The sequence below is a fragment of the Mesoplodon bidens genome, assembly GCF_964165515.1.
Source record: "Mesoplodon bidens genome assembly, chromosome: 2".
NCBI classification, from domain to species: domain Eukaryota; kingdom Metazoa; phylum Chordata; class Mammalia; order Artiodactyla; family Ziphiidae; genus Mesoplodon; species Mesoplodon bidens.
The window spans coordinates 104,087,891-104,112,564 of NC_138177.1; the positions used below are offsets into that span (position 1 = coordinate 104,087,891).

General features: G+C 37.1%; 1 protein-coding gene across 1 annotated transcript in view; it reads right to left on the bottom strand.

Annotated features, from left to right (window-relative positions):
- MTF2 (metal response element binding transcription factor 2) overlaps nucleotides 1-24,674 on the bottom strand; it is an 82,861-nt gene that overhangs the window by 23,129 nt on the left and 35,058 nt on the right. The window contains exons 2-5 of the mRNA XM_081226577.1: nucleotides 4,758-4,956; nucleotides 4,555-4,636; nucleotides 476-571; nucleotides 134-234 (exon numbers count right to left, since the gene is read on the bottom strand). Coding sequence (XP_081082703.1) covers nucleotides 134-234; nucleotides 476-571; nucleotides 4,555-4,636; nucleotides 4,758-4,956 — 478 coding nt within the window. The remainder of the gene's footprint in view (nucleotides 1-133; nucleotides 235-475; nucleotides 572-4,554; nucleotides 4,637-4,757; nucleotides 4,957-24,674) is intronic.

Below are 24,674 nucleotides of genomic sequence, written 5' to 3' on the forward strand. Positions count from 1 at the left end.
TAAGCAGTACCTCTTTCTACCCAAGATTGATTGCTCATTTCATTCAAATAAACTTTCAACGTACACAATCATTACGTTGATAGTGTCTTACAAATTCCATTTAGGGCATTAGCCCAAAACACTTAAAAGATACCTTTGTTGTTGTTGCAAAAACACACTGTCGACAGAGCCATTTTTCATCTGAATCAATCACACTGGAATCAATATGAGGTGTGTGACACAACTGATGATATCCTTAATATCAAAAAAAGCATAAAGCAAATTCTATTTTATTAATAAATACTGCAACACAATTTAAAGAAGGCATTTTAGTACTCTCTTTTCCTACATTAATATATTTACAGCTGATGACTAAACTTATGGTAACAGCTTCAAATTACCAATGTAAAGAATTTTTAATCATTAATCTTCAACAGGGGCATTAAGTATGTAATAAAACTTTTCCACAAGATTAAAAAAAAAAATCAATGTTTACCTTGGCCACACTTATCACATATAACCATTTCATTGGGAGCTTCTGAATACTCTTCTTGACATATTGTACAGACCATTTCCCCACTTCCAGTGGCTCCTGAAATATTTAAAATATACATAAAGAATTGTTCCATATAACAAAACCACTTTTTTTACTCAGTGAGTAGCCCATATTGGCAATGTCTGTTTCCTAGATCATAATGGTATTTTCTCAAGGCAAAGTACTATACACAAAATGCTCTCTCTCTGCTCCTTATCTGTGTTCTTCCTACCTTTAACTTAAGATGCCTCACTGTCTACATTCATAATTTAATCTGTATAATTTAAACTGCATAATTTAAACTGCTCTCAGGCAGGATCCCTCACCATTTACTTCCAATATTCCCACCCTCTTGGGAGGCAAGAGAAGGGGATGTTTTGTGAACACTAGAACTACTCTCCAGAACACACACCTACCCATGTACATTACTCACTCACCCTACACTGCCTAACATCATGAGACTAAAGAAAAGGGGCAAGGAAGATCCGCCAATGACTCCCTACTCTCAAGATTCAGAACACTTCTTTTTACTTACTAATTTATAAAAAAGGCTGAACACTAATTATTTGATCTCCAGCTTCTGAAATCTGGAACTATGGTGTCAAACAACGTACCTAAACAATATCTCAGTGAAACAAAACTGAGGGGTTCCAGTTATTAATTACATTTTTTACCTGAATAGGTAAGTTATTTCTTCCTTAAACATTTTTATTCTAAAAACAATTTTATTCTGCAAAATTTAGAATATAATTTTATCACTTTAGCACAATTATTTCCAATAATCTCTTCTCATGAATTTCAATATACATAGTTAAAATACTAATACATACACTTTATTCACATACCAACAATAATAAGAATGTACAATTTTGTGCTATGAGCCAGCACTGTGTTAGGCTCTTGATACGTATTATTTTAACTCCACAATTTATTAGATACATATCCTATTTATAGAGAAGAATTGAAGCTCAGAAAGATAAAGTAACTAATCCAAGTACCCTCAGTCACAGAGTATCAAGGCTAGGATTCAAACCCAGATACACCAGAGTCCATATTCTCTCCACTCTGAGATGCTTCTTTTTTCATTAATACTATGTAATGTTTCTTCCATCAAAAGCATTTCTCACACTGTAGTTTTCAAACATATAACTTCTAAAAGTTGTATAATATTCTATCCAGTGGAAAGAACCAAGTTTACTCTATTATGACTCTATTCTTAGATATGCAGGTTACCAAATTTTTTGCTTGTTCATTTTTTGCATTTTTCCTTTTTTGTTTTGGCTCTTGTCCTCTTTCCTTTCCTCTCCCAGGCTTTGTTCGCTTGGCTGGATGTGGCTTCCCACAGTTTCTCAGTTTATGGCTCCAGTCAGGAGAGCGACCAGACTGAGCCTAGAACCTCTCAGTCCAAATCTGCAACTTCCTGGAAAAGGGCCAATAGCCCCAGATTGTGGTAGGTGCCTGATCTGACTCCCACTATAACCATGTGGACTGGTGTAGGAGAAGGCAGTTCCTCGTAAAAGAGGATGCTGATCCGGCAAACAATATGTGTTCACCCTCAGGAAACAATCCTGAGGAAGCAGAGAATTGCCTTTACTTGTGAAATCCAACATGTCTTTTTTAACATCAAGTTTACAAAAACTTTCTGTGTAGCTTAGTGGCCTTCTATAGTCTCCCTCACTCTAAACCCAAATGACTATAAAGCCATTTCATCTTAGATATACCAAATTTTTTGTTGTTGTTAAAATAAGGCTACAGCAAATATTTTTCATCTAGATTTTTTACTTATGAATTATTTCTTTTGAATAAACTGCTACAAATGAGTCTGCTGTATAGATGAAAGCATATAAAACATCTTTATGTATTTAATGCAACTATTAAATATCCAAAATAGAAATTTACATTGCCACCAGCAGTGTATCATTTTCACAGAAACCATAACAGTATTAGGTATTAAGATTAAAAATCCTTTTAAGGGGCTTCCCTGGTGGCGCAGTGGTTGAGAGTCCGCCTGCCGATGCAGGGGACACGGGTTCGTGCCCCAGTCCGGGAAGATCCCACATGCCGCGGAGCGGCTGGGCCCGTGAGCCATGGCCACTGAGCCTGCGCGTCCGGAGCCTGTGCTCCGCAATGGGAGAGGCCACAACAGTGAGAGGCCTGCGTACCACACGCACACACACAAAAATCCTTTTAAAATTATTTAATGGTTTTAATATGCTATCTCCCTGTTGTAATGTACACTTCTTTGACTACTAATATGACTATACATTGTTCCTATTTATGAAAATTCTTTTAAAGAATCTTATGAGTGAAATTACTATAACTTATTAAGTTATTTTTGATATATAACTACTATAAGCAGGATCCTTACAGGAAGAAAACCACTAAAGCTACACTCCACACTGACATCTGCCATATTGCAATTTTCAGGTTCACTTACTCATTCTGTATCAACTGCAAGTTACATACATGTGTGCTACTTTCTGTGTGTTACAAAGAGTTAAATGGCCAAGGAACTATCCTATCTCATTATAAGGATAGTAAAACGAGCCAGCGAGGAAAAAACAACCACAGACCACTGAACTGATATACTGGATATGCCACACGTAGGACAAGACCCCCTCACTTTCACAACAATTTTCTATCTATGTACAACTGGTTTTCTTCTTCCTTTCTGGAAGGGAGGAAGGATGGGAGGGAGGGAAGAAGACAGAAAAGACAAACCCATATTTAACCCACAGGAACCTCAAAAAGGTAGAAAAGTTGAAATGGACACATAGTTAATACAATGGGAACAGAAGCAGTGTAACATGTTTCAGTTCCACCAGAGAGAACCATATTTACAAACTAAGCAAAAGGGATAATTCTGTATGCAGGGTAATAAGACCTGTTCAATATCACTACTGCTGGAGACCTCCTATTCCTTTCCTCACTGACCCCTCAATTTGAGATTCAAAATGTAACTTTAGACCTTCAAACTGATCAGTCCTAAAAACTGTAAAAAGTTTATTTCACTAGAAAGACATTTTACTAGAGTAACAGCTATTGAGTTCTCCACCTAATCCCTAAGTACCATGTATAAATATGTCAACTTCAACATTCCAATTCCTTTACCAAAACTTTTTTTATTCTTTAAAAAAAAACTAAGAGTGAAATCAAGAAATTGAACACAGCAGTAACCTACCATAAAGTCGCATTTGGGATTCAAATTAAAAACCCAATTGATAAATACTTTACAGAATCTGTCTCCTTTCTACAGGGGGAGATATAAAAACACCTTAGTGCAGGCCCATTAACCCATTAAAAGGATACCAAAAGTGGGGCTTTAGTGTGCAGCTGAAGTGCTCAGATTTTTACTATTCATAATTTTTCATAAATAAAGCACTTTCCATGAAAGAGGTACCTGAAAAAATACCTTTATTTAGCAGATTCAAACAACATACAGCAATTATAGCTTGCAAAAATAAAAAGCATAACAAGAAACATACCTATAACCAAACCAAAGCATACCCGTATTCATTTTTACTTGTACCCAAATACAGCCTCATCTTCCCATCTAAACATAAAAAACCGTAACTAAGCAGTTATTTTAAACTATTCTTATCAATGAATACTTCTATCATTCTAAAGCTATTTAATAGTCCTAATTCCCCAAAACATCTGGCAAACAGTACGTTCTCAATAAATATTAGCTCTCTATATTACTTTGTACTAATACAGGCAAATAACAGCAAAGGTGAAGCCGTGTTACTCATATTAGTAACTAAAATTTTTCTTCCAAGCTCTTAGAAGGGTCCTAACAATAATTTATATATGTGCATCAGTGATGCATCTGTCATCTAATCTATCTCTACCCTAACAGAGCAATTCTTGTTCTTCTTGTGGTCTATAAAATAGATTATAACTCCTTGAAGACTGAAGAATACACTGATTTTTTTAGTTATCTTAATACACTGTACTAAACAGAAAACACTAGAAAATGACAAGCTGAAGAAAATAAAATTTTAGTGTAAATCGTGTCCAAGGGAAATAGTAGCACCTGCCTGTTTGAATGTCCTTCCAGAGAACCCAGGATTTAGAACTGTCTTCAAATATGATGAAGCAGCTCTGTTTCAATATGTTTATCTGAAATACAGAGGAAAACTTATGGTGATTTCTTTTAAAATCAAAACCATGAAGTTAAATTTCAATTCAGTATTATTACAAGTTTACTGCAGAAACAGCAAAAGATATTAAGGTAACTTGCCTTTTTGATAGTTCCAAGATAAAACAAGCCATCTGACCATCTAGCTAGGACATCCTGACCCTCTTCAAATTTACATGCTGGCTTTTTGACTTTATGTCCATCCTGTAAAGACAGCTTGGTCAAGCTTGTTGGGGTCTTTTGGTTTCGACGTAAAGGAGACCGCTTGTGGACCAGTGAATTACCTGCCCCTGTAGAGTCTCTGTTTAGGAAATAAATAACCATATATAAGACTGACTGAAAGGGAGGGGATATCTGTATGTGTATGGCTGATTCACTCTGTTGTGCTGTGGAGGCGAACACAACATTGTAAAGCAACCATACTCCAATAAAAATTAATAAAACAAAACAAAACAGGACTGATTTACTTATAGAGCTTATTTTAAACAATCATATATTTCATGTATTAGTCAAATTTTTTTACTTAGTGAAAACCTTACATTTAGGGAAAATATTAACAAGTACCTCAAATCATAAAAACTCCAGAAACAAAGAAGTTTAAAATAAAATGATAGCAGTTGTCAATTTTCATTCAATGAGGCCAGGATTCAGCAACCACTCCAAGGTAACATATTCAGGGCAGCTCTCATCAAAATGACAGCTGTAAGTTGAAGTGGGTAGGCCATGGTCATGAGCAAAGGATGCCGTGAATCTCATATCTAGGTTTAGATAAACTAAAAGAAGCTGCATGGTATAATTTCATAAGCACTTGATAAAGAATAAAAATGATTAGGCCAACAGATACACACTACTATATGTAAAACAGATAAACAACAAGGACCTACTGTATAGCACAAGAAACAATATTCAATATCTTGTAATAACCTATAATGGGAAAGAAATCAGAAAAAGAATACATATATAGGGACTTCCCTGGCAGTCCACGGTTAAGACTCCACACTCCCAAAGCAGGGGTCACTGGTCAATCCCTGGTCAGGGAACTAAGACCCCGCATGCCATGTGAACAAAAAAAAGAATACAGGGCTTCCCTGGTGGCGCAGTGGTTGAGAGTACGCCTGCCGATGCAGGGGACACGGGTTCGGGCCCCAGTCCGGGAGGATCCCACACACCGCGGAGCGGCTGGGCCCGTGAGCCATGGCCACTAAGCCTGCATGTCCGGAGCCTGTGCTCTGCAACAGGAGAGGCCACAGTGGTGAGAGGCCCGCCTACCGCAAAAAAAAAAAAAAAAGAATACATACACATACACATATATATGTATATGTATAACTGAATTGCTCTGCTGTACACATGAAACACTGCAAATCAACTGTACTTCAACTTAAAATAAGATTATGCCACACGTAGTTAAAACACACTAACCAGTGACTCTGAGTAGTTGGGTATATTCAACCCATTGGAAGGGTAGTCATGACCTACCTACAGGGAATCCCTACTGAATTAAGCCTTGTTTATTGACGGGAATGTGTCACAGTCCCTCAAATATGCAGACTGGAAGTTTAAAAAAAAAAACCAGGAGCCACCAATTTCACAAATCATACTCAAATGAAAAGCCAATTATAAGATCACTTACATTTTTTAAGCATAAGACCCCAAAATTACATACTCCAAAATTACATTGTAACTTATATATCAGTTATTGTATAAACAGCATAGCGTACCACCAACAGCTTTCTTAAAGAAAACAAAGCCGTATTTGTTTGGTTTCACTTTCCCAATTTAGATTTTTTTTTACTAACTAAACATACAACAGTACGTAAAACTAGATAGACGATAATTCAAAAACAGTATAAAAGTTAAGTAAAAACAAAACAAGTAGGGAAAAAAAATGTTTCCAATTGGGAATACCTATTTTCAGTACCTATAAGGATAAACAAATTCTGGGAAATTCTGTCATAAACTACAACATGAACAAACCTTAAAGACATTACGCTAAAGCAAAATCAGCCAGACAAAATGGACAAATACTGTACAATTCCACTTACATTAAGGTTATAAGAGCAGTCAAATTGATAGAGACAGAGAGTAGAATGGGGATTACCAGTGGCTTGGAGGAGGGAGGAGAAACTCTACACACTTCTAAAGTGTGTAGAGTTTCAGTTTGAAAGATACACTACATTTTAAAAATATACAAAGGAATATGGGCTTCCCTGGTGGCGCAGTAATTGAGAATCCACCTTCCAATGCCCAGGACATGGGTTAGAGCCCTGGTCTGGGAAGATCCCAAATGCCACGAAGCAGCTAAGCTCGTGCACCGCAGCTGCTGAGCCTGCGCTCTGGAGCCCGCGAACCACAACTACTAAAGCCCACGTGCCTAGAGCCCATGCTCCGCAACAAGAGAAGCCACCACAATGAGAAGCCCGCACACTGCAACGAAGAGTGGCCCCTGCTCTCCACAACTAGAGAGAGCCCAGGCACAGCGACAAAGACCCAATGCAGCCAAAAATAAATAAATTAAATAAATAAATTTATTTAAAAACTTAAAATTAAAAAAAATAAAAATATCCAAAGGAATAATAACTGATAGCACCCCACATCTGCTAAAAAACATTCATCTATATAACCAAGAAGTTAAATAAACTCCAAGTAGGATAAATACAAAGAGATACACATCCAGACAAACCACAGTAAAAATGCTGAAAGACAGAGAAAATCTTGAAAGCAGCAAGAAAAATAATTCATCACATGTAAGGAAACCCCAGTAAGGTTAACTTGTCATGAGAAACAATGAAGGCCAGAAGGAAGTGAAATGACATATTCAAAGCACTGAAAGAAAAAAAACTGTCAATCAAGAATCTTATAGCCAGCAAAACTGTCTTTCAAAAATGAAGGTGAAATAAAGATACTCCCAGATAAACAAAATCTGAGAGAATTTGTTGCTAGCAGGGCTACCTTACAAGAAATAAAGGAGGTTCTTAAGGTTGAAATTAAGTAAACCAAGGTAGAAATTCAAATACACACACACACACACACACACACACACTAAAAAAACACTAGGAAAAGTAATAAGGTAATTATAAAAGACAGTATAAATGCATATTTCCTCTAAAGGAAACATATAGAAAAATATGTACATAACTGTATTGTTAGGCCTATAACATACAAGAATGTAATATATTTGACAATAAGAGCACAAAGGTGTTGGTGGGAACAAAATTGTATTTAAGTAATGACACCAGATGTCAGCTCCAACTCATAGGAACAAATCTAGAAAACCAAAAATGGTAAGTAAAGTAAATATAAGTGAAACAAGTGTGTCACGAAAGTATCCACCATATACCAAAGCAAGTCACTGTTTCAAGTAAATAATGGTGTTCCATGGAAAAGCTACTAGCTCAGCCAGCAACTCAAACAATGGCATTAATACTTTATATATATATACTTCCTATTCTGTCATACCTAACATTAAAAACCTAAACTCAAGATTAAGATTTAGTGAAAATAATTTCTACCGTTTCATCAAGAATGTTCTTGAACAAAATAGGGTTTTCTGTGTGTGTGTGCACATGTGTGTTTTGTTTGTTTTACTGTGAGTGCTCAAAAATAAAGAATGCTAGCACAGTTTGATGCCTTGTTTCATGCTAAGGCACACAGCAGTCTGAGCAAACACTGTGTTTACGCCATTGTACAAATGTCAACACAGTGGGAAAGCAAACAACATCTTAGTATTATCATGAAAATAGTTTAGACCTTGCAGACTACCTGAAAGGACCCATGGATCACATTTTAAGAGCCATGATCTAAATAAAGGAATATATATTGTCATACATTACCGTCAGAGTCAGCTGTAAGGAAAAGGCACTTCAATACTAAAATTAGAAGGGTTAAAAGACTTAAAAGCCTGACAAGATGAGTCCTAGATAAGTAAAAATGGAGAATGAGTCACTACAATAAATTTTATCAGTAGGAATGCTCAATGCCAGGCTGAGAACTTTCTCCAGACAGTGAAACAATACCTTCAAATCACAGTATGAAAATGACCCTATGAGCAAGCAACTTTCTAGAAAGCTACAAATCCAGTGGTCACAGCAGGACTTTGTTTCCCTTAAGTTAAAAAAACTAACTTAAAGCCTGAGCAACCTAATTATTTATGGGTGAGAAATGACCTCAACAGAACGCCAGGGTGACTACAATGACCTAGAGCCTTCCAATTCTAGAGTGGAAGATTTACAAAACTCAAAACTGCAAACATTCCCAGATAGTTTCATATGCTCTGCTATTGCTTCAACAAATTCCCTCCCTTTTTCACCTTTGATGGCAAGGTCTGTCCCCATCTTACTCTCCATTACATTACTCCCACTACACAAGGACATGTATGTCCTTAGATCTTAAGAAATGAACCATTAAAAATTTTTTTTCCATCTCCTAGTGTTTCCACCTTGCTTCTGCTAATATTTCTGGTGTATCGTGTATCAACGGTACCTAATCTAATAACAGTTGCCCTTGATTCCTTATGCCCCCCTCCCACTACCACCTCCTTATTTTTTCCCTTCCATTCACAGCCAAACTTCTGGGGAAAAGTTACTTGAGTGATTACTATGTGCTCAACCACACATTAAGCTTTCTGCATATTTATTCTTTCACAGATCATTTGTTAAGCCCCCATTATGAGCCATTTACTGTGCCAGCGGAACAGAGATAATACTCAGAACAATGTTATGGAGACATTTTTACAAATAACGATTTCACAGATCCCTTTTTACATATGAAAAACTGTAACTTTAAGAAGACAGATTAAATAACTTGACCAAGGTTATAGAATTACAGACCAGAGCCAGCATTCAATAAATCTTTCTACTGGCACCTTCCCAGTAGCATTCAACTATTCTTAAAAACTTGCAAGGATCGAGGCAGGAAAAGAGGAGAACTAAAATTCCCTTGATTCCTTCTGCCCCTCCAGCCACTTCCTATTATTTCTTCCCTCCCATTCACAGCCAAACCTTTGGGAGAAAATTATACATATTTAACTGTCTCTGCTCTTACAGTCATTCCCATTTAGTCTGAAACCCACTGCAACACACACCACCACTCTCCCACCCAAACATTCCACCAAAACCAGGGAATGTGTGTGTTACTCTTATTCACAGTTGTATCCTCAATGCTCTATATAGGGCAGCGTACATAAAAGTCAGAAAGGTTATATGGAATTTATAAAGTTCAAATTCAATTCAAAAACATCTATATTTAAAGTAACATTTTTTTCTAAAAATGAATCTATGCACAAATAATCTCAGTTTGCTCTGAGTAAACAAGAGAGTCTAATTCACATTCTAAGGCAAATGCACACCAATCTTTTGTCCATATAAACATGGAGAACATAAATCATGTATTATATAAAACTGCTTTAATAAACAGATATTCTGTAAAATTATTACCCTCTTTTAAAATTCCTCTGCCCCTAAATTTGACATTATGGTAATAATAAAGCTATTCCTTGTGTGGATTGTAAAAAAATAAAAGAAAAAAAGAAAATTCCTCTGCCCAAAGAAATTTTAGAGAAAACAAAGTAAGAAAGGGTAAATGACCCAATGACCCATAATACCACAACGCAAACATAACTAGGATAAACAATGTACATCTTCCCCTCTAAGGAACTTCCCCCCATTTTTTAACATATTTCTTGGAGTATAATTGCTTTACAATGGTGTGTTAGTTTCTGCTGTATAACAAAGTGAATCAGCTATACATATACATATATCCTCGTATCTCCACCCTTTTGCATCTCCCTCCCATACCCCCATCCCACCCCTCTAGGTGGTCACAAAGCACTGAGCTGATCTCCCTATGCTATCCCCCCCTTACTGTCACTGATTACTTCCCTCCTCTCTAGAATGTATCCTTTACTAGAAATTAAACTCATTTTTAGAATTTCAGAATTTATTATTTCCTTTCTGATTACAAAGGGAAACATGCAGCTGTTTAAATAAATAATATAGAAATCAAAACTGAAAATTCCCATGCTACTTCCTGAAAAGAAGTAATGATGAAAAGAAAACTGTTCATCTCCTGATTTTTCTTACATATATAATCCATATGTAGATATAATTTACATATGTTTTAAAAGAAGTGGATTATTACATGTACTGCTCTACAAGCTTTCTCACATAACAATGTATCTTAGCTTATGTAATGTCCATCTGTATAATAAGAGTATGTAAGATAATCTTTCCATCAGCTGTTAAGCTACTTTCCAACTATTACCCAACTGAGGGACATTGAGGATTTTCTAGTGTTTTACTATTACAAGCAATAATACAAAGTTCATCCTTTTACATTTTATTTTTAAAGTATTCCAAATACTGTATAAGATAAATTCATAAAGAATAATTATTATATCAAAGAATATGCATTTTCCCTTTTATTGTAGAAAATTATAAATATATACAAAAGTAGACAAGTATAATGAACCATCATTCACCATCCAGTTTCAATTATCATCTCATGACGAGTACTGTTTCATTTAAACATCCCATTTCCTCCAAACCCATATTATGTATATATTTAATGTGATACATATTGTCAAATGAATCTCAAAAATGGTACCAATAACACTCTGACACTGCACTTCCCTGGTGGTGCAGTGGTTAAGAATCCGCCTGCCAATGCAAGGGACACAGATTTGAGCCCTGGTCAGGGAATATCCCACATGCTGTGGAGCAACTAAGCCCGGGCACCACAACTACTGACCCTGAGCTCTAGAGCCCACATGCCACAACTACTGAAACCCACACACCTAGAGCCCGTTTTCCGCAACAAGACAGGCCACCACAACAAGAAGTCTGCGCACCGCAACGAGGGTAGCCCTACTCGCCGCAACTAGAAAAAGCCCGGGCGCAGCAACAAAGACCCAACACAGCCAAAGATAAAATATAGACTAACTAATTAATTAATTAATTTGTAAAAACCAACACTCTGACACTATCAGAGTAGTACTTGATGGCCCACACCCCCACCAAAATGGAGTGAGCATTATCCTTTCGCTATTTGACAACACACACAAGCACAAATTTCCATCTACATTTCTATTATTGAGAAGCTTTTTTTCCTCATAAATTTGTTAACAATTTGTATGTCTTCTGGGAACTTCAGCTGATGTTCTTTGCCTGTTTTTAAAACTGAAATGTTAATCCTTTCCATAATGATTTTCAAGAGCATCTTATGTACTTTGAACTTCATTATTATACAAGTTGGAAATATTTTTCCCAGTTCACATACTGTAAAAGTTCCTTCATAAATAGACTTTTTGATTGGGAGAATAGTGCTTCTGGGTGCTCAGTTGACTCTGGTCTATGGCTACAAAGCTGTATCTCTCATCTTGCATCAAGGCTACGCTGCCTCTCATGTTTAAGTCAAACCTGAGAAATTTACACAGAAAACCAAAACAAATAAAGGAGCTGAATGAACCACCTGCCCTTTCCTTAAGCTCTGTACTCCCTACCTTTGCTGTTGGGTTATGAATGCTCTTCTCAACACCCATTAAACCTCCAGTCCGTACCTTTTCTTTTTACAGGATGTTAAGAGTGTCTAGAATACTCCTGCTTCTCCCAAATGGAGTTGATGCAAGCTAAATTTCACAGTATTGGGCAGATAATCTTTAGCATATAAATTCAATGAAATTCCAACGAAAACCCCAGCAGAATTTTTTGAAGTCAAACACTTCAGAAAATTAATATGAAAAAGTAAAAGTCCTAGAATAACTAAGTCAACTTTTAAAAGGAAGAAAAAAGAGGTGAAGTCTTGCCCTACCAGATACTGTGACACATTCCAGAGAAAACTGTTCTGTACTGGTAAGAAACAATCTATAACACCAGTTGAACAAAACAGGTATTTCCAAAACAGATCTATTTATGGGAAATTGTTAATGATAAAAATGATAGTACAAGTCTGTACAGACAGGATGTACTATTTACTAAACAGTGTTGGAGAAAATGGCTCACTTAAAGGGAGGAACAGTTGTATCCCTAGTTCACAATACACAAAAAGGTGAACTCCAAATGGACCAAAGACATAAAGGTAAAATGTAAAACTTGAAATCTAACTGGAAAATGTAGAATATTGTTTTGATCTTGGAAGTGGAGCATACATTCAAAAACATGGAAAGAGTCTGCAAAAGTGTTGATAAAAACAGAAACAGAACAAAATATATAGCACAATTATCATTTAAGCAAACTGAAAAAATGCATACATAACACCACCAAATATTTTATAAGGACACATACATATACAGGATGCATATTAAATATATTCAAGTGGGTATGTTAAGACAATTGGTAAATGAGAGCAGGGATGTGACTGAGGATTGGAGAAACTGGACAAATCCTGACCACAGACTTGGGATGACGTAGCACACTCATATGATACAGGTAACTGAGCAGCAGGAGTCGAATCATATTTCAACAATACTCACTACTACTACTACTATTTGCTTTTGAAATTTGATGACACACAAAGACTATTTCTATCTATAATGCTATTATTATTAGAGTAGCATTTTTTTTTCATCACTACTACTGATATCCATCTTGAAGGAGACTTCCTGGACAAAAAAGTTTCCTCCCTTGAAATCAAGTGGAGACCAAGGGTTCAAGCCACTCCTTCCTTCTTGTTTTACTACTCATACAGTAAATAAGACCCTGACTCAAGAACTTGAGAACTGGATGTATAATTCAAATAGTGTGGCTTTTTTTCTCCCCCAGGCATTCCCCAACTTATTCCCCCAGCTAACTAGAAAACTTTCTGATTGTTACTTGTGAGACCATAGACAGTTTATTTCACCTGTCTGAGATAATCTGTGGAGACTACTACAAGACTAATATTGAAATACATGAGGGGGCCAGACAGCCCAGGTGCTGAGGGAGCAGAGACTGCCTTGTTCCCGGGTGCTGCATCTCTTGTCCAAGGGGGTCCTAGGGGCGCCAAGCAAGAGTGATCCAGGAGACACTGGGTGCCACCAGCGCATCCTTCCAGCCGTGAGCACCCAGCAGGATAAACCGCCCAGCAAAGAAACATCCAAGACACCAGTCAGATTTTTCCCACAGTTCTCACGGGTCTTGGTGCTCCAGCTGGGTGTCAGGCCTGAGCCTCTGAGGTGGGAGAGCCGAGTTCAGGACACTGAACCACCAGAGATCTCCTGGCCCCACATAATATCAATCGGCGACAGCTCTCCCAGAGATCTCTGTGTCAATGCTAAGACGCAGCTCCACTCAATGATCAACAAGCACCAGTGCTGCACACCCCGTGCCAAACAACTAGCAAGACAGGAACATAACCCCATTCACTATCAGAGAGGCTGCCTAAAATCATACTAAGTTCACAGACACCCCAAAACACACCACCAGAAGCGGTCCTGCCCACCAGAAAGACAACATCCAGCCTCATCCACCAGAACACAGGCACCAGTCCCCTCCACCAGGAAGCCTACACAAGCCACTGAACCAACCTTACCCACTGGGGGCAGACACCAAAAACAATGGGAACAACAAACCTGTAGCCAGAGAAAAGGAGACCCCAAACACACTAAGTTAAGCAAAATAGGAAGACAGAGAAATACGCAGCAGATGAAGGAGCAAGGTAAAAACCCTCCAGACCAAACAAATGAAGAGGAAATAGGCAGTCTACCTGAAAAAGAATTCAGACTAATGATAGTAAAGATGATCCAAAATCTTGCAAATAGAATAGGGAAAATACAAGAAACATTTAACAAGAACATTAAAGAATTAAAGAGCAAACAAACAAAGATGAACAACACAATAAATGAAATTAAAAATTCTCTAGAAGGAATCAACAGCAGAATAACTGAGGCAGAAGAACGGATAAGTGACCTGGAAGATAAAATAGTGAAAATAACTACTGCAGAGCAGAATAAAGAAGAAAGAATGAAAAAAATTGAGGACAGTCTCAGAGACCTCTGGGACAACATTAAATGCACCAACATTCGAATTATAGGGGTCCCAGAAGAAGAAGAGAAAAACAAAGAGACTGAGAAAATATTTGAAGAGATTATAGTTGCAAACTTCCCTAATATGGGAAAGGAATAAATTCAAGGAGAAACACATCAAGACACATATTAATCAAACTATCAAAAATTAAATACAAAGAAAAAAATATTAAAAGCAGAAAGGGAAAAGCAACAAATAACATACAAGATAATCCCCATAAGGTTAACAGCTGATCTTTCAGCAGAAACTCTGCAAGCCAGAAGGGAGTGGCAGGACATATTTAAAGTGATGACACGGAAAAACCTACAATCAAGTTTACTCTACCCAGCAAGGATCTCACTCAGATTCAACGGAGAAATTAAAAACTTTACAGACAAGCAAAAGCTAAGAGAATTCAGCACCACCAAACAATTTTTACAACAAACACTAAAGGAACTTCTCTAGGCAGGAAACACAAGAGAAGGAAAAGACCAACAATAACAAACCCAAAACAATTAAGAAAATGGTCATAGGAACATACATCTAGATAATTACCTTAAATGTAAATGGATTAAATGTGCCAACTAAAAGACACAGACTGGCTGAATGGATACAAAAACAAGCCCTGTATATATGCTGTCTACAAGAGACCCACTTCAGACCTAGGGACACATAGACTGAAAGTGAGGGGATGGAAAAAGATATTCCATGCAAATGGGAATCAAAAGAAAGCTGGAGGGCTTCCCTGGTGGCGCGGTGGTTGAGAGTCCACCTGCCAATGCAGGGGACATAGGTTTGTGCCCCGGTCCGGGAAGATCCCACATCCTGCAGGGCGGCTGGGCTTGTGAGCCATGGCCACTGAGCCTGCGCGTCCAGAGCCTGTGCTCCACAACGGGAGAGGCCACAACAGTGAGAGGCCCGCGTACCACAAAAAAAAAAAAAAAAAAAGAAAAAAAAGCTGGAGTAGCAATTCTCATATCAGACAAAATAGATTTTAAAATAAAGACTATTATAAGAGACAAAGAAAGACACTACATAATGATCAAGGGATCAATCCAAGAAGAAGATGTAACAATTGTAAATATTTATGCACCCAACACAGGAGCACCACAATACATAAGGCAAATGTTAACAGCCATAAAAGGGGAAATCGACAGTAACACAACCATAGTAGGGGACTTTAACACCCCACTTTCACCAATGGACAGATCATCCAAAATGAAAATAAATAAGGAAACACAAGCTTTAAATGATACATTAAACAAGATGGACTTAACTGATATTTTTAGGACATTCCATCCAAAACAACAGAATACACTTTCTTCTCAAGTGCTCATGGAACATTCTCCAGGATAGATCATATCTTGGGTCACAAATCAAGCCTTGGTAAATTTAAGAAAGCTGAAATCATATCAAGTATCTTTTCCAACCACAGTACTATGAGACTAGATATCAATTACAGGAAAAAATCTGTAAAAAATACAAATACATGGAGGCTAAACACTACACTACTTAATAACCAAGAGATCACTGAAGAAATCGAAGAGAAAATCAAAAAATACTTAGAAACAAATGACAATGAAAACACGACTCAAAACCTATGGGATGTAGCAAAAGCAGTTCTAAGAGGGAAGTTCATAGCAATACATTCCTACCTCAAGAAACAAGAAACATCTCAAATAAACAATCTAACCTGACGCCTAAAGCAATTAGAGAAAGAAGAATAAAAAAACCCCAAAGTTAACAGAAAGAAACAAATCATAAAGATCAGATCAGAAGTAAATGAAAAAGAAATGAAGGAAACAATAGCAAAGATCAATAAAACCAGAAACTGGTTCTTTGAGAAGATAAAACTGATAAAGCATTAACCAGGCTATAAAGAAAAAAAGAGAGAAGACTCAAATCAATAAGATTAGAAATGAAAAAGGAGAAGTAACAACTGACACTGCAGAAATACAAAGGATCATGAGAGCTTACTACAAGCAACTACGTGCCAAAAAAATGGACAACCTGAAAGAAGTGGACAAATTCTTAGAAAAGCACAACCTTCTGAGACTGAACCAGAAGAAACAGAAAATATAAACAGACCAATCACAAGCACTGAAATTGAGACTGTGATTAAAAATCTTCCATCAAACAAAAGCCCAGGACCAGATGGCTTCACAGGCGAATTCTATCAAACATTTAGAGAAAAGCTACCACCTATCCTTCTCAAACTCTTCCAAAATATAGCAGAGGGAGGAACACTCCCAAACTCATTCCATGAGGTCACCATCACCCTGATTCCAAAACCAGACAAAGATGTCACAAAGAAAGAAAACTACAGGCCAATATCACTGATGAACACAGATGCAAAAATCCTTAACAAAATACTAGCAAACAGAATCCAGCAGCACATTAAAAGGATCATACACCATGATCAAGTGGGGTTTATTCCAGGAATGCAAGCATTCTCCAGTATATGCAAATCAATCAACGTGGTACACCATATTAACAAATTGAAGGAGAAAAACCATATGATCACCTCAATAGATGCAGAAAAAGCTTTCGACAAAATTCAACACCCATTTATGATAAAAACCCTCCAGAAAGTAGGCATAGATGGAACTTACCTCAGCATAATAAAGGTCATATATGACAAACCCATATCCAACATCATTCTCAATGGTGAAAAACTGAAACCATTTCCACTAAGATCAGGAACAAGTCAAGGTTGCCCACTCTCACCACTATTATTCAACATAGTTTTGGAAGTTTTAGCCACAGCAATCAAAGAAAAAGAAATAAAAATAATCCAAATCGTAAAACAAGAAGTAAAGCTGTCACTGTTTGCAGATGACATGATACTATACACAAAGAATCCTAAAGACACTACCAGAAAACTAGAGCTAATCATTGAATTTGGTAAAGTAGCAGGATACAAAATTAATGTACAGAAATCTCTTGCATTCCTATACACTAATGATGAAAAATCTGAAAGAGAAATTAAGGAAACACTCCCATTTACCATTGCAACAAAAAGAATAAAACACCTAGGAATAAACCTACCTAAGGAGACAAAAGACCTGTATGCAGAAAACTATAAGACACTGATAAAAGAAATTAAAGATGATACAAACAGATGGAGAGATATACCATGTTCTTGGATTGGAAGAATCAACATTGTGAAAATGACTATACTACCCAAAGCAATCTATAGATTCAATGCAATCCCTATCAAACCACCAATGACATTTTTCACAGAACTAGAACAAAAAAATTCACAATTTGTATAGAAACACAAACACCCTGAACAACCAGAGCAATCTTGAGGGAGAAAAATGGAGCTGGAGGAATCAGGATCCCGGACTTCAGACTACACTACAAAGTTACAGTAATCAAGACACTATGGTACTGGCACAAAAGCAGAAATACAGATCAATGGAACAGGATAGAAAATCCAGAGATAAACCCATGCACATATGGTCACCTTATCTTTGATAAAGGAGGCAAGAATATACAATGGAGCAAAGACAGCCTTTTCAATAAGTGGTGCTGGGAAAACTTGACAGCTACATGTAAAAGGATGAAATTAGAACACTCCCTAACACCATACACAAAAATAAAATCAAAATGGATTAAAGACCTAAATGTAAGGCCAGACACTATTAAACTCTTAGAGGAGAACATAGGCAGAACACTCTGACATAAATCACAACAAGATCCTTTGTGACCCACCTCCTAGAGAAATGGAAATAAAAACAAAAATAAACAAATGGGACCTAATGAAACGTAAAAGCTTTTGCACAGCAAAGGAGACCATAAACAAGACGAAAAGACAACCCTCATAAAATGGGAGAAAATATTTGCAAACGAAGCAACCATCAAAGGATTAATCTCCAAAATATACAAGCAGCTCATGCAGCTCAATATCCAAAAAACAAACAACCCAATCCAAAAATGGGCAGAAGGCCTAAAGAGACATTTCTCTAAAGAAAATATACAGATTGCCAACAAACACATGAAAGGATGCCCAACATCACTAATTATTAGAGAAATGCAAATCAAAACTACAATGAGGTATCACTCCACACCAGTCAGAATGGCCATCATCAAAAAATCTACAAACAGTAAATGCTGGAGAGGGTGTGGAGAAAAGGGAACCCTCTTGCACTGTTGGTGCGAATGTAAATGGATACAGCCAATGTGGAGACCAGTATGAAGGTTCCTTAAAAAAACTAAAAATACAACTACCTACCATATGACCCAGCAATCCCACTACTGGGCATATACCCTGAGAAAACCATAATTCAAAAAGAGTCACGTGGGCTTCCCTGGTGGCGCAGTGGTTGGGAGTCCGCCTGCCGATGCAGGGGACACGGGTTCGCGCCCCGATCCCGGAGGATCCCACGTGCCGCGGAGCGGCTGGGCCCGCAAGCCATGGCCGCGGAGCCTGTGTGTCCGGAGCCTGTGCTCCGCAACGGGAGAGGCCACAGCAGTGAGAGGCCCGCGTACAGCAAAAAAAAAAAAAAAAAAAGAGTCACGTGCCACAATGTTCACTGCAGCACTATTTACAACAGCCAGGACATGGAAGCAACCTAAGTGTCCATGGACAGATGAATGGAGAAAGAAGATGTGGCACATATATACAATGAAATATTACTCAGCCATAAAAATAAATGAAATTGAGTTATTTGTAGTGAGGTGGATGGACCTAGAGTCTGTCATACAGAGTGAAGTAATCAGAAAGAGAAAGACGAATACTGTATGCTAACACATATATATGGAATCTAAAAAAAACAACAATGGTTCTGAAGAACCTAGGGGCAGGACAGAAAAAAAGACGTAGACATAGAGAATGGACTTGAGGACATGGGGAGGGGGAACGGGAAGCTGAGACAAAGTGAGAGACTGGCACTGACATATATATGCTACCCACGCCCACTGCATTGCAAGCACGGAGTCTCAACCACTGGACCACCAGGGAAGTCCCAGAATACAGCCTTATTATAAACAACTAACTCATACACTTTCATCTCCTAAGCTGCTAATAACTGAAAATTGGTATCTCAGAACAAATATACTTTTTAATTAACCAGATCATTTAAGCAACCAAAACAGGCCATTCCCCAAAAACCATTTTGAAGAAAAGGCCAAATGAAAGTTAAGGAAAACATAATGGTTTTATTTAAACTGTACAGCTGTGGACGTTCAACAAATATTTACTGAATACCTGCTATGTGCCAAGTACTATGCTAGGTGGTAAGAGAAACAAATATGAAAGAATATGTGACATAAAACCAAGGAACCACAGCCTAAGTGGGGAAACAAAAGGGCACACAAAAACTATGTAACATAATTCCTATAATGAATACACTCAAAAAGAATTTCTAATCTATCCAGAAGCAAGAGAAAAGGTCAGTCAAGGCTTCATCAGCACTCAACTAATTAACCTGAAAGATGAGTAGTAGTTTCCCAGATGAACTTTATAGAGGGCTTTGTAAGCCTAGGGAGCATATGCAACGGCACATCCCAAGAAAACACACACTTTTCTAGGAACAAAACTTCAGAATAGTTACAGCTAAAATTATAACAGAGAGAAAGTGGCAAAAATAACATTGGCCAAATGAAAAAGACCCAAGCTAAATTAAATATCTTGCCTCTCTACTTCACTGCTATATATCCCCTGTACCTAGCACATAAAGGTTCTCAATACTGGCTGAATGAATGAACATACAAATAAATGAATGCTATTAAAGGAGAGAAAAGATGGGAACCATAATAAATCTGTGATAATCTATGAACAAGAAAAGAATAACATGAATTAGGACCATGAAGAAATTGGAGTGAGGAAAAAAAAAGCGCTGTGTAGTAGGGCTTTGAGTAACTTAGTTTATATACTTTAGGCTTTCCAAGGTTCTTATTTTAATAATCATAGCATGACTCATATTAAGAAATAATTTAAAAAGTGGACTGGACAGGTACTAAGAATTATCTTGTTGTGGTATTAAAAGCAAAGGAGAAATTTAGAATAACTCCCAGGTTTTCAACTTGGGGAACTGGGAGGACAGTATGAGGGAAATTAGGAGGAAAACAATAGCAACATTAAATTATCTACATTTCATCAAAGAAGGGATGTCTATTAGACAAAATATTTATAAACACTGACCATATACTGACACAAAACAAGCCTCAATAAATTTCAAGCTATAAAATTGTATGGGGACTTCCCTGGTGGCAACCTGGTTAAGAATCCACCCATCAATACAGGGGACATGGATTTGAGCCCTAGTCCAGGAAGATCCCACATGTTGCGGAGCAACTAAGCCTGTGTGCCACAACTATTGAGCCTGCGCTCTAGAGCCCATGTGCCACAACTACTGAAGCCTGCACGCCTAGAGTCTGTGCTCCGCAACAAGAGAAGCCACCGCAATGAGAAACCCATGCACCACAAGGAAGAGTAGCCCCTGCTCGCCGCAACTAGAGAAAGCCCGCACACAGCAACAAAGACCCAATGCAGCTAAAAATAAAAACAAAAAAATTAAATCTTTAAAAAAAAGAAAAATCACATGGCCTATGTTCTCTGACTGCAACGGTATAAAGCTAAAAAGCAATAAGAAATATAAATTAAGAGTTTAAATATCTAGACGTATACTTCTAAAATAACCCATGGGCCAAAGAAGCAATAATAATGGAAATTACCAAGCATTTTTAATTGAACAATTATAGTAACACCATATATTACAACTTTTAGGATGCAGCTAATGCAGTACTTAGATAAGTCTTAAAATATCTGTCTTAGAAAAGAATAAATTAAGTCTTCTTTTGTGGCTTAACATATAATGTATCTTGAAGAATGTTCCATGTACACTTGAAACACATGATGGAATAGAAGAAGGTATATTCTGTTCCTTTTGGATGGAATGTTCTGTATATATCTGTGAAAGTCCACTTGGATCATGTAAGGCCAATGTTTCCTTTTTGATTTTCTGTCTGGACGATCTATCCACTGATGAAAATGGAGTATTAAAGTCCCTATTATTATGGTACTGCTGTGTATTTCTCCCTTTAGGTTTGTTAACATTTGCTTGAAATATTCAGGTGCTCCTATCTGGGAGCATAAATATTTACAAATATTAAAACCTCCTGTTTTATTGACCCCTTTTTACCATTATGTAATGCCCTTCTGCGTCTCTTTATTACAGTCTTTTCCCACTGTGATGGTATGAAACTAGAAATGAATTACAAGAAAAAAAACTGGAAAATTCACAAATATGTGGAGATTAAACAACATACTACTGAACAACCAATAATAATTCAAAGAAAAATCAAAAGATAACAAAAAATATCTTGAGACAAATGAAAGTGAAAATACAACATACCAAAACTTATGAGATGCAGCAAAAGCAGTTCTAAGAGGGAAGTTCACAGTAATATAGGCCTATGTCAGGAAACCAGAAAAATCTCTAATAAACAACCTAACTTTACAACTCAAGGAACTAGAAAAAGAACAAAGGCCAGAGTTAGCAGAAAGAAGAAAATAACAAAGATCAGAGCAGAAATAAATGAAATATAGACTAAAAAGACAATAAATAACATCAATGAAACTAAGAGCTCATTCTTTGAAAAGATAAGCAAAATGGACAAACCTTTAGCTAGAGTCACCAAGAAAAAGAGAGAACTCAAATCAGTAAAATAAGAAGTGAAAAGATGTTACAACTGATACCACAGAAATACAAAGAATCATAAGACACTACTATGAACAACTGTACATCAACAAGATGGACAACCCAGAAGAAATGAGTGAATTCCTAGAAACACACAATCTACCAAGACTGAATCATGAAGAAACAGAAAATCTGAACAGACCGATTACCAGTAAGAAGATTGAATCAGTAATTTTAAAATAAACTCCTAACAAACAAAAAGTCCAGGACCAGATGGCTTCATTGGTAAATTCTACTGAACATTCAAAGAATTAATACCAATCCACCTCAAACTCTTTCAAAAAATAGAAGACGACAGAACATTTCCAAATTCATTTTATGAGACAAGCATTACCCTGATACCAAAACCAGTCAAAGATGTCACAAGAAAATTACAGACCAATATCGCTGATTAACACAGATGCAAAAAATCCTCAACAGAGTATTAGCAAGCTGAATTCAACAATATATATAAAAGATCACACACAACAATATATTAAAATGATCAGGTGGGATCATCCAGAGATGCAAGGATGGTGTAACATCCACAAATCAATTTGATACACAACATTAACAAAATGAAGAATAAAAACCATATGATCACCTCAATAGATGCAGAAAAAGCATTTGACAAAATTCAAAATCCATTTATGATAAAAACTCTCAACAAAGTGGATGTAGAGGGAATGTACCTCAACATATTAAAGGCCATATATGACAAGCACACAGCTAACATCACAATCAGTGCTGTTGTTCTAAGATAAAGAACAAGACAAGGATGCTCGCTCGCTCTTGCAACTTTTATTCAACACACTATTAGAAGTCCTAGCCTGAGCAATTAGTCAAGAAAAAGAAATAGAAAGAAGGCATACATGGTCAAAACACATGAAAAGATGCTCAACATCACTAATTATTAGAGAAATGCAAATCAAAACTACAATGAGGTATCACCTCACACTGATGAGAAGGGCCATCATCAAAAAATCTACAAACAATAAATGGCAGAGGGGTGTGGAGAAAAGGGAACCCTCCTACATCATTGGTGCGAATGTAAATTAGTACAGCCACTATGGAGAACAGCACAGAGGTTCCTCAAAAAAACTAAAAATAGAGTTACCATATGACCCAGCAATCCCACTCCTGGGCATATACCTGGAGAAAACCATAATCCGAAAAGATACATGCACCCCAATGTTCACTGCAGCACTATTTATTGGGTTGGCCAAAAAGTTCTTTCAGTATTTTCTATAGGATGGCTATAGTACCACTTAGCTGTCTTTAACTTCATTTGAAACAATTTTGTTATACTGTATTGTGACAGCTGCCATATCAGCGTGCATTTAAAAAAAAAACCTATCAAAATTGGTGAATTTTTGTGAAGCCATTTTAATATATTGAAGATGGAAGAAAGAAAGCAACATTTTCAGCATATTATGCTTTATTATTTCAAGAAAGGTAAAAATGCAACTGAAACTCAAAAAAAAGATTTGTGCAGTGTATGGAGAAGGTGCTGTGACTGATCGCATGTGTCAAAAGTAGTTTGCAGAGTTTCATGCTGGAGACTTCTCACTGCACACTCCATGGTCGGGTAGACCAGCTGAAGACGACAGAGATCAAATCGAGAAATTAACTGAGAACAATCAACGTTACACCATGCAGGAGATAGCCGACATACTCAAAATACCCAAATCGAACACTGAAAATCATTTGCACCAGCTTGGTTATGTGAATCACTTTGATGTCTGGGTTCCACATAAGTTCGGTGAAAACAACCTTCTTGACCATATTTCCACATGCAATTCTCTACTTAAACATAATGAAAATGTCCTGTTTTTAAAACAAATTGTGACGGGGGATGAAAACTGGATACTGTACAATAATATGTAATGGAAGAGATCGTGGGGCAAGTGAAATGAACCATCACCAACCACACCAAAGGCCGGTCTTCATCCAGAGAAGGTGATGTTGTATATATGATGGGATTGGAAGGGAGTCCTCCATTATGAGCTCCTTCCAGAAAACCAAATGATTAATTCCAACAAGCACTACTCTCGATTAGACCAACTGAAAGCAGCACTCGACAAAAAGCATCCGGAATTAGTCAACAGAAAACGCATAATCTTCCAACAGGATAATGCAAAACCGTATGTTTCTTTGATGACCAGGCAAAAATAGTTACAGCTTGACTGGGAAGTTCTTATTCATCTGCCATATTCACCAGACACTGCACCTTTGGATTTCCATTTATTTCGGTCTTTACAAAATTCTCTTAATGGAAAAAATTTCAATTCCCTGGAAGACTGTAAAAGGCACCTAGAACAGTTCTTTGCTCAAAAAGATAGAGTTCTGGGAAGACGGAA